The sequence below is a fragment of the Mesoplodon mirus genome (genome assembly GCF_964341445.2).
Source record: "Mesoplodon mirus genome assembly, chromosome: 4".
Taxonomy (NCBI): domain Eukaryota; kingdom Metazoa; phylum Chordata; class Mammalia; order Artiodactyla; family Ziphiidae; genus Mesoplodon; species Mesoplodon mirus.
The window spans coordinates 113,159,304-113,174,001 of NC_138979.1; the positions used below are offsets into that span (position 1 = coordinate 113,159,304).

General features: G+C 39.1%; 1 protein-coding gene across 2 annotated transcripts in view; it reads left to right on the forward strand.

The window, feature by feature from the left end:
• RPGRIP1 (RPGR interacting protein 1) overlaps positions 1-14,698 on the forward strand; it is a 72,229-nt gene that overhangs the window by 31,074 nt on the left and 26,457 nt on the right. For both annotated transcript variants that reach the window (XM_082619416.1, XM_082619417.1), the window contains one exon: positions 12,066-12,163. In XM_082619416.1, the coding sequence (XP_082475542.1) occupies positions 12,066-12,163 (98 nt within the window). The remainder of the gene's footprint in view (positions 1-12,065; positions 12,164-14,698) is intronic.

The following is a 14,698-nucleotide window of genomic DNA, read 5'->3' on the forward strand; positions in this document are numbered from 1 at the left end:
GCTATGATTTATGTTAAAGAGTGTTCTGGGGGCTTCCCTGGTGGCACAGTGGTTGAGAATCTGCCTGCCAATGCAGGGGACACGGGTTCGAGCCCTGGTCTGGGAAGATCCCACATGCCGCGGAGCAACTGGGCCCGTGAGCCACAACTACTGAGCCTGCGCGTCTGGAGCCTGTGCTCCACAACAAGAGAGGCCGCGACAGTGAGAGGCCCGCGCACCGCAATGAAGAGTGGCCCCCGCTTGCCACAACTAGAGAAAGCCCTCGCACAGAAATGAAGACCCAACACAGCCAAAAATAAATAAATAAATTAATTAATTAATTTATTAAAAAAAAGAGTGTTCTGCCTGTTTTCCTCTGAGAGTTTTATGCTTTTGGTCTTCCATGTAGGGTTTTTTTTTTTCGTTTTTTTTGGCTGCGTTGGGTCTCTGTTGCTGCACATGGGCTTTCTCTAGTTGTGCCAAGTGGAGGCTACTTTTTGTTGTGTGTGCAGGCTTCTCATTGCAGTGGCTTCTCTTTGTTTTGGAGCACAGGCTCTAGGCACGTGGGCTCAGTAGTTGTGGCACATGGGCTTAGTTGCTCCAAGGCATGTGGGAGCTTCCCGGACCAGGGCTCCAACCCGTGTCCCCTGAATTGGCAGGCAGATTCTTAACCACTGCGCCACCAGGGAAGCCTCCATTTAGGTTTTTTATCTATTTTGTGTTTATTTTTGTATATGGTGTTAGAGAATGTTCTAATTTCGTTTGTTTACCTGTAGCTGTCCAGTTTTCTCAGCACCACATATCAAAGAGGCTGTCTTTTCTCCATTGTATATTCTTGCCTGCTTTGACATAGATTAATTGAACATAAGTCTGTGGATTTATTTCTGGACTCTCTAGTCTATCCATTGATTTTTTTTTTTTTCGATACGTGGGCCTCTCACTGTTGTGGCCTCTCCTGTTGTGGAGCACAGGCTCCGGACGCGCAGGCTCAGCATCCATGGCTCACGGGCCCAGCTGCTCCACGGCATGTGGGATCTTCCCGGACCAGGGCACGAACCCATGTCCCCTGCATCTGCAGGCGGACTCTCAACCGCTGCACCACCAGGGAAGCCCTATCCATTGATTTTATATGTCTGTTTTTGAGCCAGTACCATATTGCTTTGATGACTGTAGCTTTTATAGTATAATGTGAAGTCAGGGAGCATGAGTCCTCCAGCTCTGCTCGTTTTTAAGATTTTTTGGGCTATTTGGGGTCTTTTGTGTCTCCATACAAATTTTAAAATTATTTCTTCTAGTTCAGTGAAAAATGCCATTGGTATTTTGATAGAGATTGCATTGAATCTGTAGATTGCCTTGGGTAGTATGGTCATTTTAGCAATATTAATACTTCCAATCCAAGAACATGGTATATCTTTCCATCTGTTTGTATCATCTTCAATTTCTTTCATTGGTTTCTTATTGTTTTCCAAGTACAGGTCTTTTATCTCCTTAGGTAGGTTTATTCCTATGTGTTTTATTCTTTTTTTGTTTATTTCTTTTTTAAATTTAACTTTTATTTTATATTGGGATATAGTTGATTTACAATGTTGTGTTAGTTTCAGGTGTACAACAAAGTGATTCTGTTATACATACACATATATCCATTCTTTTTTTTTCTTTCTTTTATGATAGACTTTTTTCCGTGTCTATAAAGTTATTATTACTGCTTGTATATTGTTTAATTTAAATATTTTCTAGTCCTCTATTGAAGTACATTTATTCCAATTTTTGATATTAAAAGCTAAGTTTTTAAGTTGAAGTTAAGAGACACTGCTATGTATAAAATAAATAAGCAGCAAGGATATATTGTACGGCACAGAGAAATATAGCCATTATTTTGTAATAACTTTATTTTTTTAATTTTTATTTTATCAATATATTGGAGCATAGTTGATTAACAATGTTGTGTTAGTTTCAGGTGTACAACAAAGTGATTCAGTTATGCATATACATGTATCTATTCCTTTTTCAGATTCTTTTCCCTTTTGGGTTATTACAGAATACTGAGCTGCATTCCCTGTGCTATACAGTAGGTCCCTGTTGGTTATCTGTTTTAAATATAGTAGTGTGTACATGTCAATCCCAAACTCCCAGTCTATCCTTCCCCCCTACACTTCCCCACTGGTAACCTTAAGTTTGTTCTTTAAGTCTGTGAGTCTGCTTCTGTTTTGTAAATAAATTCACTTGTTGCATTTTTTTTAGATTCCACAAATAAGCAATATCATATTATATTTGTCTTTCTCTGTCTGTCTTACTTCACTTAGTATGATAATTTCCAGATCCATCCATGTTGCTGCACATGGCATTATTTCATTCTTTTTTATGGCTGAGTAATATTCCATTGTATATATGTACCACACCTTCTTTATCCATTAATCTGTTAATGGACATTTAGGTTGTTTCCATGTGTTGGCTATTGTAAACAGCACTGCCATGAACATTGAGGTGCATATATCCTTTTGAACCATGTTTTTCTCCAGATATATGCCCAGGAGTGGGATTGCTGGATCATATGGTAGCTCTATTTTTAGTTTCTTAAGGAACCTCCACACTGTTCTCCATAGTGGCTGTACCAATTTACATTCCCTCCAACAGTGTTAGGAGGGTTTCCTTTTCTCTACACCCTCTCCATCATTTATTGTTTGTAGATTTTTTGATGATGGCCATTCTGACTGTTGTGAGGTGATATCTCATTATAGTTTTGATTTGTGTTTGTCTAATAATTAGACAAACACAATTAGATTGTGTTTAATTAGAGCATCTTTTCATGTGCCTGTTGGCCATCTGTATATCTTCTTCGGAGAAATGTCTATTTAGGTCTTCTGCCCATTTTTTGATTGGGCTGCTTGTTTTTTTGATACTGAGCCACATGTGTTGTATGTAAGTTTTGGAGACTAATCCCTTGTCGGTTGCATTGTTGGCAAATATTTTTTCCCATTCTGTAGGTTGTTTTTTCATTTTCTTTATGGTTTCCTTTGTTGAGCAAAAGCTTTTAAGTTTAATTAGGTCCCATTTGGTTTTTGTTGGGTTTTTTTGCAGTACGTGGGCCTCTCACTCTTGTGGTCTCTCCTGTTGCGGAGCACAGGCTCTGGACGTGCAGGCTCAGCAGCCATGGCTCACAGGCCTAGCTGCTCTGCAGCCTGTGGGATCCTCCTGGACCAGGGCACAAACCCATGTCCCCTGCATTGGCAGGCGGACTCTCAACCACTGCACCACCAGGGAAGCCCCCATTTGTTTATTTTTGTTTTTATTTCCATTACTGTAGGAGGTGCATCCAAAAAGATATTGCTGTGATTCATGTTAGAATGTCCTGCCTATGTTTTCCTTTAGGAGTTTTATAGTATCCGGTCTTACATTTAGGTCTTTAATGTATTTTGAGTTTATTTTTGTGTATGGTGTTAGAGAATGTTCTAATTTCATTTGTTTACATGTAGCTGTCCAGTTTTCCCAGCACCATTTATCAAAGAGACTGTCTTTCCTCCATTGTATATTCTTACCTCCTTTGTCATAGATTAATTGACCATAAGTGCATGGGTTTATTTCTGGACTTTCTGTCCTGTTCCACTGATCTCTATTTTTGTTTCTGTGACAGCACCATACTGTTTTCATTACTGTAGCTTTGTAGTATAGTTTGAAGTCAGGGAGCATGATTCATCTAGCTCAATTTTTCTTTCTCAGGATTGCTTTCACTATTTGGGGGTCTTTTGCTTTTCCATACAAACTTTAATTTATTTTATTCTAGTTCTGTGAAAAATGCCATTGGTAATTTGATAGGGATTGAATTGAACCTGTAGATTGCCTTGGGTAGCATAATCATTTTAACATTATTGATTCTTCCAATCCAAGAACATGGTATATCTTTCCATCTGTTTGTGTCATCTTCAGTTTCTTTCATCAGTGTCTCATAGTTTTCAGAGTACAGGTTTTTTTCCTTCTTAGGTAGGTTTATTCCTAGGTATTTTATTCTTTTGGATGTCATGGTAAAAGGTATTGTTTCCTTAATTTCTCTTTCTGATCTTTCATTGTTAGTGTATAGAAATGCAACAGATTTCTTTGTATTAATTTTGTATCCTGCAACTTTACTGAATTCATTGATGAGTGCTAGTAGTTTTCTGGTGGTATCTTTAGGATTTCCTGTGTATAATGTTAATATCATGTCATATGCAAACAGTGACTGTTTTACTTCTTCCTTTCCAATTTGGATTCCATTTATTTCTTTTTCTTGTGTGATTGCTATGGCTAGGACTTCCAATACAATGTTGAATAAAAGTGGTGAGAGTTGGCATCCTTGTCTTGCTCCTGATCATAGAGAAAATGCTTTCAGCTTTTCATCATTGAGTATGTTATTAGCTGTATGGCCTTTATTATGTTGAGGTAGGTTCCCTCAATGCCCACTTTCTGGAGGATTTTTTATCATAAATGAATTTAGAATTTTGTCAAAAGCTTTTTCTGCATCTATTGAGATGATCACATGGTTTTTATTCTTCAGTTTTCAATGTGGTATACCACATTGATTCATTTCTGCATATTGAAAAATCGTTGCATCTTGGGTAAATTCCACTCAGTCATGATGTATGATCCTTTTAATGTATTGTTGCATTTGGTTTGCTAATATTTTGTTGAGGATTTTGCATTCGTGTTCATCAGTGATATTGGCCTACGATTTTCTTTTTTGTATAATATCTTTGTCTGGTTTTGGTATGAGGGTGACATTTGCCTTGTAGAATGAGTTCAGAATTGTTACTTTCTCTTCAGTTTGTTTTGGAATAGTTTGAGAATGATAGGTGTTAACTCTTCTCTAAGTGTTTGTTTGTTAGGAATTTTTCAATTACTGATTCAACTTCATTACTCATAATTGGCCTGTTTCTATTTTCTATTTCTTCCTGGTTAAGTCTTGGGAGATTGTACCTTTCTAAGAATTTGTCCATTTCTTCTAGGTTGTCCATTTTATTCACATATAGTTGTTCGTAGTAGTCTCTTATGATGCTTTGTATTTCTGTGTGTCCATTGTAACTTCTCCTTTTTAATTTCTGATTTTATTTATTTTTGCCATCTCCCTTTTTTTTCTTTTGGAATCTGGTTAAAGTTTTTTGTTTGTTTGTTTTGAATTTTATTTTATTTTATTATTTTTTATACAGCAGGTTCTTATTAGTTATCTATTTTATACATATTAGTGTATGTATGTCAATCCCAATCTCCCAGTTCATCCAACCCCACCACACCCCTGCTTCCTCCCATATGTTTGTTCTCTGCATCTGTGTCTTTAGGGTCTGGCTAAAGTTTTATCAATTTTGTTTATATTTTTAAAGAACCAGCTGTTACTTTCATTGATCTTTTCTATTTTTTTTGTCTCTATTTCATTTATTTCTGCTCTGATCTGTATGATTTCTTTCCTTCTACTAATTTGGGTTTTGTTTGTTCTTTTCTAGTTCCTTTAGACGCAAGGTTATGTTGTTTATTTGAGATTTTTCTTGTTTCCTGAGATAAGGTTGTATCACTATAAACTTCCCTCTTAGAACTGCTTTTGCTGCATCCCATATGTTTTGGATCATCATGTTTTCATTTTCATTTGTCTCTAGGTACTTTTGATTTCCTCTTTGATTTCTTCAGTAATCCATTGGTTGTTTAGTAGCATATTGTTTAGTCACCATGTGTTTTGTTTTGTTTTGTTTCGCAGTTTTTCTCTTGTAGTTGATTTCTAATCTTGTAGCATTGTGGTCAGAAAAGATGCTTGATATGATTTCAATTTTCTTAAATTTACCAAGGCTTGTTTTGTGGCCTAGCATGTGATCTATGCTGGAGAATGTTCCACGTGCACTTGAAAAGAATGTGTATTCTCCTTTCAGACGGAATGCTCTCTGTATAAATTAAGTCCATTTTTTCTAATGTGTTATTTAAGGCCTTTGTTTACTTACCGATTTTCTGTCTGGATGATCTGTCCATTGATGTAATTGGGTTTTAAAGTCCCCTACTATTATTGTGTTACTGTTGATTTCTCCTTTTATGACTGTTATTTCCCTTATATATTTAGGTGCTTTTGTGTTGGGTGCATATATATTTACAATTGTTCTTACCTCCTTTGTCATAGATTAATTGACCATAAGTGCATGGGTTTATTTCTGGACTTTCTGTCCTGTTCCACTGATCTCTATTTTTGTTTCTGTGACAGTACCATACTGTTTTCATTACTGTAGCTTTGTAGTATATTGTATCAATCCAATCTTCTTGGATTGATCCTTTGATCATTATGTAGTGTCTTTTTTTGTCTCTTGTAACAGTCTTTATTTTCAAGTCTATTTTGTTTGATATAAGTATTGTTACTCAAGTTTTCTTTTGATTTCCATTTGCAGGGTATACCTTTTTCCATCCCCTCACTTTCAGTCTGTGTGTGTCCTTAGATCTGAAGTGAGTCTCTTGTTGGCAACATATATATGTGTTTTGTTTTTGTATCCATTCAGCCATTTATGTCTTTTCTTTTTTAATATGTATTTATTTCTTTTATTTATTTGGCTGCTCTGAGTCTTAGTTGCAACATGCAGGATCTTCATTGCAGCACATAGGATCTTTAGTTGTGGCATGTGGGCTTTTAGTTGCAGCATGTGGGATCTAGTTCCCTGACCAGGGATCGAACCCACGCCCCCTGCATTGGGAGTACAGAGTCTTAACTACTGGACCACCAGGGAAGTCCCAGCCACTCTGTGTCTTTTTTTTTTTTTTACATCTTTATTGGAGTATAATTGCTTTACAATGATGTGTTAGTTTCTGCTTTATAACAAAGTGAATCGGTTATACATATACATATGTTCCCATATCTCCTCCCTCTTGCGTCTCCCTCCCTCTCACCCTCCCTATCCCACCCATCCAGGTGGTCATACTCTGTGTCTTTTGATTAGAGCATTTAGTCCATTACTTTTTAAGTAAGTATTGATAAGTACTTATTGCTATTATGTTCATTGTTTTGGGGTTGTTTTTGTAGGTCTTGTTTTCTTTCTTCTTTTGTTCTCTTGTGATTGAATGAATGTATGTAGTGTTATTTAGTATTTAGTGTTATGTTTGGATTCCTTTTTCTTTTTTGTACTTGTATTTATTATAGGTTTTTGATTTGTGGTTACCATAAGGTTTTTGTATAGCTATATATATATATATATATGATTGTTTTAAGTTGCTGATCTCTTAATTTCAAATGCATTTTAACAATTCTGCATTTGTTCTCCTCTTATGATTACTGTTTCTGATATAATATTTTACATCTAATCATTTTGTGTATCCCTTAACTGCTTATTATGGATATAAATATGATTTTACTACTTTTGTCTTTTAACCTTTCTACTGGTTTTGTGCATGGATGATTTCCTACCTTTACTGTATGTTTGCCTTGACTGATGGATGAGATTTTTCATTTCATAATTTTCATGTTTGTAGTTGTGGCTTTTCTGTTTTGCTTAGAGAAGTTTTGTTTAACATTTCTTGTAAAGCTGGTTTAGTTGTGCTGAAGTCTTTTAGCTTTTGTTTGTCTGTAAAGCTTTTGATCTCCATCAAATCTGAATGAGAGCCTTGCTGGGTAGAACATTCTTGGTTGTAGCTTTTTCCCTTTTGTCACTTTAAACATGACACTCCCTTCTGGCCTACAGAGTTTCTGCTGAAAAGTCAGCTGATAGCTTTATGGAAGTTCCTTTGTATGCCATTTGTTGCTTTTCCCTTGCTGGTTTTTTTTTTTTTTTTTTTTTTTGCAGTACGCGGGCCTCTCACTGTTGTGGCCTCTCCCGTTGTGGAGCACAGGCTCCCGACACGCAGGCTCAGTGGCCATGGCTTATGGGCCCAGCCGCTCTGCGGCATGTGGGATCTTCCCGGACCAGGGCACGAACCCATGTCCCCTGCATCGGCAGGCAGACTCTCAACCACTGCGCCACCAGGGAAGCCCTCCCTTGCTGTTTTTATATTCTCTCTTTATCTTAATTTTTTCTCATTCTATTATTTATTTATTTATTTAATTTATTTATTTTTGGCTGAGTTGGGTCTTTGTTGCTGTGCACGGGCTTTCTTCTAGTTGCGGCGAGCAGGGGCTACTCTTTGTTGCGGTGCGCAGGCTTCTCACTGCGGTGGCTTCTCTTGTTGCGGAGCATGGGCTCTAGGCTCACAGGCTTCAGTAGTTGTGGCCCACGGGCTCAGTAGTTGTGGCTCGCAGGCTCTAGAGCGCAGGCTCAGTAGTTGTGGCTCATGGGCTTAGTTGCTCCATGGCATGTGGGATCTTCCTGGACCAGGACTCAAACCTGTGTCCCCTGCGTTGGCAGGCAGATTCTTAACCACTGTGCCACCAGGGAAGCCCAATTTTTTCTCACTTTAATTACTATGTATCTTGGTTTGTTTCTCTTTGGATTCATCCTGTGTGGGACTGTCTATGTTTTCTGGCCTTGGGTGACTGTTTGCTTTCCCAGGCTAAGGAAGTTTTCAGCTATTATTACTTCAGATATGTTCTCTGCCCCTTTCTCAGTCTCTTTTCCTTCTGGACCCCTATCATGTGAATATTAGTGTGCTTGGTGTTGTCCCAGAGGTCTCTTAAACTGTCCTCATTTCTTTTCAATGTTTTTCTGTTCAATATCAGTGACTTCCACTACTATAGCTCGCTGATTGATTCCTAGGTATCATTTAGTCTACTGTTGATCCTTCTAGTGTATTTTTCATTTTAGTTATTGTAGTCTTCATTTCTGTTGGGTTGTTCTTTATATTTTCTAACTCTTTGTTAAAAACTTCTAAGTTCTCACTCTGTGCATCCATCCTTCTGAATTCTTTGATCATCTTATGAGCACTACTCTGAACTTTTTTTCATGTAGATTTCCAATGTCCACTTCATTTACTTCTTATTCTGGGTTTTTATCTTGTTCCTCTATCTGGAACATGTTCCTCTGTCACCTCATTTTGCCTACATTGCTGTTTGATTTTTGTATTTCTTCTAGGTTGTTTACATTTCCTGACCTTGGAGAAATGGCCTTTTGTAGTACACGTCATATGCGTCCCAGCAGCATATTCCCCTCTTGTCACCCAAACTATATGCTCTAGGTATTCCCCCTATGAGAGCAGCATGGGTCCCTCTGTTGTGGCGGGCTGACTCTGTGGGCCATCTGGTGAACTTGTTTGGCCCCTGGTCTGGTTGCTTACCAGGCCCTGCCTTTTGTGGAGGCTGCTGGCCACCAGTTGGCAAGACTGGGTCACAAGGCAGCTGACTGTGGAACCCCAGAAGTCCTCAGGGCTAGTGCCAGCTCATTGGTGAGCAGAATCAGGCTCCATAAGGCTCCAGGGCTATTGCATACCCACTGGTGGGTGAAGTCAGGTCCTGGGGTTAATGCCAGCTTACTGTCAGGCAGAGTCAGGTCCTGGAGTCTGGTTGCAGGGCCCAGGTGTCCCAGAGCTGGTGTTAGATCACTGGTGGAGTGGGCCAGTTTCTGACACATTTGTGGGGTGTCCAGGGTGTGGGGTCCAGGGTGTCCTAAATCTTGTGCTGGCATGCTAATGGGCATGGCCAGGGCCCAGCCAGTCCCAGGTCAGGGTTTGGCCTGCTGGTGGGTAGGCTGGGTTTGCAAGCTGTGTGATTGTGGTTTTCTTGTGTCTGATGTCTGCTCCCTGGTGGGTGAGGCTGGTCTAGATGCTAAAGCAGGTTCCCTGGAGGGCAGGGCCATGTCCAGAGGTGGCTGTGGGCTCATGGAGTCTTAAGGCAGCCTGTCTGCTGATGGGTGAGGCTGTGTCCCCATCCAGTTAGTCTCTTTGCCTGAAGCATCCTAGCACTGGACACCTGCTGGCTGTTGGGCCAGCATTGGGGTGGGTCCTGGGGCTACTACGCTAGAAGGAGGATTCCACAGTGGTGCTTGCCAGCAACAGTGTCCATGTGGTAAAAGGAGCTCCCAAAAATGGCTGCTGCCAGTGACTGTGTCCAGAGGGTGAGCTGCAGTTGCCTATTGTCTCTCTAAGAGATTCTTCAGGATCAGCAGGTGGGACTAATCCAAGCTCCTATCAATTTACTGTTTCTTCTCTGGGTCCTGCAGCATATGAGATTTTGTGTGCACTCTTTAAGAGTGAAGTCTCTATTTTCCCCAGCCCCCTGGGATTCCTGAAAGTAAGCCCAGCTGGCCTTCAAAGCCAAATGCTCTGGGGGTTCATCTTCCCAGTGCTGGTCCCCCAGGCTGAGGAGCCCAATATGGGTCTAAGATCTCTCACTTCTCTGGGAGAACCTCTGCAACTGTCATTATTCTCCAGTTTGTGGGTCACCCACCAGGGCTTATGGGACTTGGCTATATCACAAGTCCACCCCCCACCCATCTCTTTGTGGTTCCTTCTTTATGGCTTTATAGAAGTTCTCTTCTGGAAGGTTCTGGTCGTTTTCATCAATAGTTGTTGTGCAAATAGTTGTGATTTAGGTGTGCTCGTGAGAGAAGATGAGCTCAAGGTCTTTCTTTTCCGCCATCTTGGTCAATCTCCTACAGTGATTTTTTCAAAGCCTCACACAGAAACTTCAGTACAGTAATTCCTATGTGAGTCAGCCCCAGATTCAAGTGTGTTAGGCTTGATTTTTGTTAGAGAAGCTTTGAGAGACAATTGCAGCCATCATTAGTTATACTGCAGCACTGTAACACTGGGGTCTATAGTTTACACTGGGGGTAACTAAAGCCCTCACACAGAAGTTTCATCCTGTTATCCCTGAGGACATTTCTTTGCCAAGAACAAGTATGTTAGCCTTTGGTTAATGATCAAAGCAGAAAAGAGATCCTTGCAATAGGTTTCTTTAAGGTGACAACTTTTCAATGTCAACCTCTGGAGGAAGCACTTTAGGTGTCTGGAGAGGGTGTGGAGAAAAGGGAACCATGTTACACTGTTGATGGGAGTGTAAATTGGTGCAGCCACTATGGAAAACAGTATGGAGGTTCCTCAAAAAACTAAAAGTAGAGTTGCCACATGATCCAGCAGTCCTACTCCGGGGCACATATCCAGACAAAACTATAATTCAGAAAGATACATGCACCCCAGTGTTCATTGCAGCACTATTCACAATAGCCAAGACATGGAAGCAACCTAAATATCCATCGATGGATGAGTGGATAAAGAAGATGTGGTATATGTATACAATGGAATATTACTCAGCCATAAAAAAAAGGATGAAATAATGCCATTTGCAACAACATGGGTGGACCTAGAGATTATCATACTAAGTGAAGTAAGGCAGACAGAGAAAGACAAATATCATATGATATCGCTTATATAAGCGATATACTAAAAAAGTATACAAATGAACTTATTTACAAAACAGAAACAGACTCACAGACTTAGAAAACAAATTTATGGTTACCGAAGGGGAAAGGTGCGGGGTGGATAAATTAGGAGTTTGGGATTAACATATACACACTACTACATATAAAATAGGTAATCAATAAAGACCTACTGTAGAGCACAGAGAATTCTACTCAATACTCTATAATAACCTATACGGGAAAAGGATCTGAAAAAGAATAGATATATGTATATGTATAACTAAATCACTTTGCTGTGCACCTGAAACTAACACAACATTGTAAATCAACTATAATATAAAATAAAAATCTAAAAATAAATAAATAAATAAATATATATAAAAACATAAAAATACCTACCTTAAGAAAAGTATTAGGAGTATCAAGATCACATTGTACGAAAGAGAGCATGTGGGATGAGAGATATTGTTTGATGCTGTCTTTGTAAAATACAGTCAGCTACACCCTGATTGCACTGTTTTTCCTTGGCTTGGTCATTTTCTCCAGCCCCTAAAAGGACAAAACTTTCTTTCCACCTCCCTACCTTCTTTCCTTCCCTTTCTTTTTTCAGAAGTGAACCCTGTGTATTTGGCAAGCTTCTGAATAAGTGAAACTTTAAAAAAGAAGGTTTGTTTCTAGTGATTACAGCCAAAATTTAGGTACTCAGAACTAGTAACTAAACAGAAGATTGAAGATGTAGGTACTGGGTCTTTTCTGGGCTAGACAGGGTACTCCAAAACAGTTCTGTAACTCTAGTCTCTTCTCTGGCAGATAAAGAATCCTGTGAACAAGCTTCTGAAGTCAGTGAAGCACAAACTACAGATAGTGATGAGATAGTAACACCTGTATCTCAGAAATGTCCTAAGGCGGTAAGTATACTGGGGTAATCATTGTGCGTGAGCCAAAATTGTAAGTAATGACAGTGTGCTTAATGGCCATGTGTGTGACATTCAAATCCAGTTTTATTTAATGAACCAGATGGGAAATTCAAGTTATTTAATTAAATTTATGTTGCAAGTGAATGGAAGTCTGTTCATACAGGCAGATGAAAGGATCATTTTCTTGATTTGGTATAAATAAGGACTGACTTCAACACTTCTCTCTCCCATTTGGATCCCTTGCCTGCCTCCTTCATTGTATATGGTGATTCTCCCCAGCCTAAGTGATGCCCCTTTCTTTAAATCTACCTAAAGAGGTTCACTTTGGGAGGTGGAGGCTGGACGGATTCTTTGTGGGAGGGCTCAAAGAGATCATTCAGTTTCTGAAGGTTTTTACTCAACCTTTAAAACCTGTAATTACAATTATTTATTAAACATTTCGACCTCAGATCTGTTTTGGAACTAATTGAGGATACCCCCCCACACACACGCACACACACAAATCTATGAATAAATATCCACAAATATATTCACAATCATTGTATTGGAATATTGTGGGGTTTTAAATGAGGTAGAAAATGATCACCTTCGAGCTGCAAGAATGCTCCCTGGTACATTTGTAGGCACTCAATAAATATTTGTTGAATGAGTGGCTGAATGAAAGATTAAAATCTAACTGAGGATTATGAGCTTAATTAGAAACAGTAAAGAAAAGCATAAAGTTTATTTTCTGAACTTTTATCTGTTATATCTTTTTTAGACATTATGTAATTAATATCTTGAGAAATGTTTGTAAGACAGATCAGAGCCATAGAATTAGAACTAGACAGTAACACCTTAGAGATCATAAAGGTGAAGAAAACCAAGTGATATGTCCAGCATTGTAGCAGTAGTTACTGAAAGAACTGGAACTTGAGTTAAGGTTTCTAAACCGTGCACATCTCAGATCAACCCAAAAAGCAGTCAGCTGGTCAGCAAATTTTGGAACTACAAGTCAGACAGATGACGTTAAAAATATTACCTTAAATTAAGGACTCTTAAATAAGATCTCCTATTAGAAAACTTTTGTGTACCTAAAAATGTTGCTGGATAAACTAAATATGAAAACTGATCCCACTTAGTAAAAATTAGTGTTGTTATCAAATTAAACTTACAACACAGACACACATATACTTACTTGATAGCAGAAAAGCTTTATCAAAAGTCCAGACTCTTGTTCAACTTGTCCAAAAGAATTTGGGCAAGGAACACAGAACACAAAGGAGAAAAAAACACACAGGCTGAGGAGCAAAGAGAACAAAGAAGCAGGGGAATTTCCTGGCAGTCCGGTGGTTAGGACTTGGCACTTTTCACTGCCATGGCCGGATTCAATCCCTGGTCAGGGAACTAAGATGGCGCAAGCTGTGTGGCACGGCCAAAATAAATAAATAAATAAATTTTAAAAAAAGCAGTTTATTGAGGCTGAAGTGAAAGTTACACACTCAAAGAAGAGTGCAGGCATCCTCACAAGTGCGGAGCATACCACAAGGTTTTTTAATCCCCCTTTTATCTTATTTTTTTAGCCCTTTGAATGGGCGGGGGTCTTTCTGATTAGGGGCGGAATATTCATTGAGAGGATGGTTGAGGTGTGGCCTAGATTGCACCAGGTTGCATCAGCTCCCAGTCTTATGCCTTTGTCTCCTGGAGCCACTGTACATGTGCTCTAAGAACTGTTTTCCCTTAAATTTTCCCTTACTAGTCAACCACACGGGAAGGTCATACAGGGTCATTGGCAATCTGTGCATTTTTATTGGGCATGCGCCATGGTTTTCATGGTCAGTGTTTCTTGTTCAGATGCTACAAAGTTTCTGTTTTAGATGCCATTTCTCCATGTGTCATGGTCTCATTAAGTGCAAAACAAGGAGGTGTATAGGCTGTCCTTGGGCCCAGCCCTGTCTTTCCTGCCTCATACTCAATCCTTTTTGTATTTCAAAATAGCTGGGCATGAAAGATGGAAGGAGTTGAAGGTCCAGAGGCAGTACGTGAGCTCTGTCCCTTTTGTGCCTGGAGTCAGCCAGGGTAAAGGAGGAGGCAAGAGAGTGTGGTGTTTAGGAGCATGGAACTGTGTTTCAGGCAGAAGTGGTTTAGATCCAGTCTCTGCTATTGATATCTATGCCGCTTTGGGGAAGTTATTGAACCTCTATTAGACTCTGTTTCCTCATCTGTAAAGTGGTGATATTTTTTTTTCTTGAAGTATAGTTTATTTACAATGCTTCAGGTGTACAGCAAAGTGATTCAGTTATGTATATTCGTTTTTCAGATTCTTTTCTATTAGAGGTTATTATAAGATATTGAATATAGTTCCCTGTGCTATGCAGTAGGTCCTTATTGTTTATCTATCTTATATATAGTAGTTTGTATCTGCTAATCCCATACTCCTTAATTTATCCCTCCCCCGCTTTCCCCTTTGGTAACCCTAGGTTTGTTTTCTGTCTGTGAGTCTATTTCTGCTTTGTAAATAAGTTCATTTGTATCATATTTTAGATT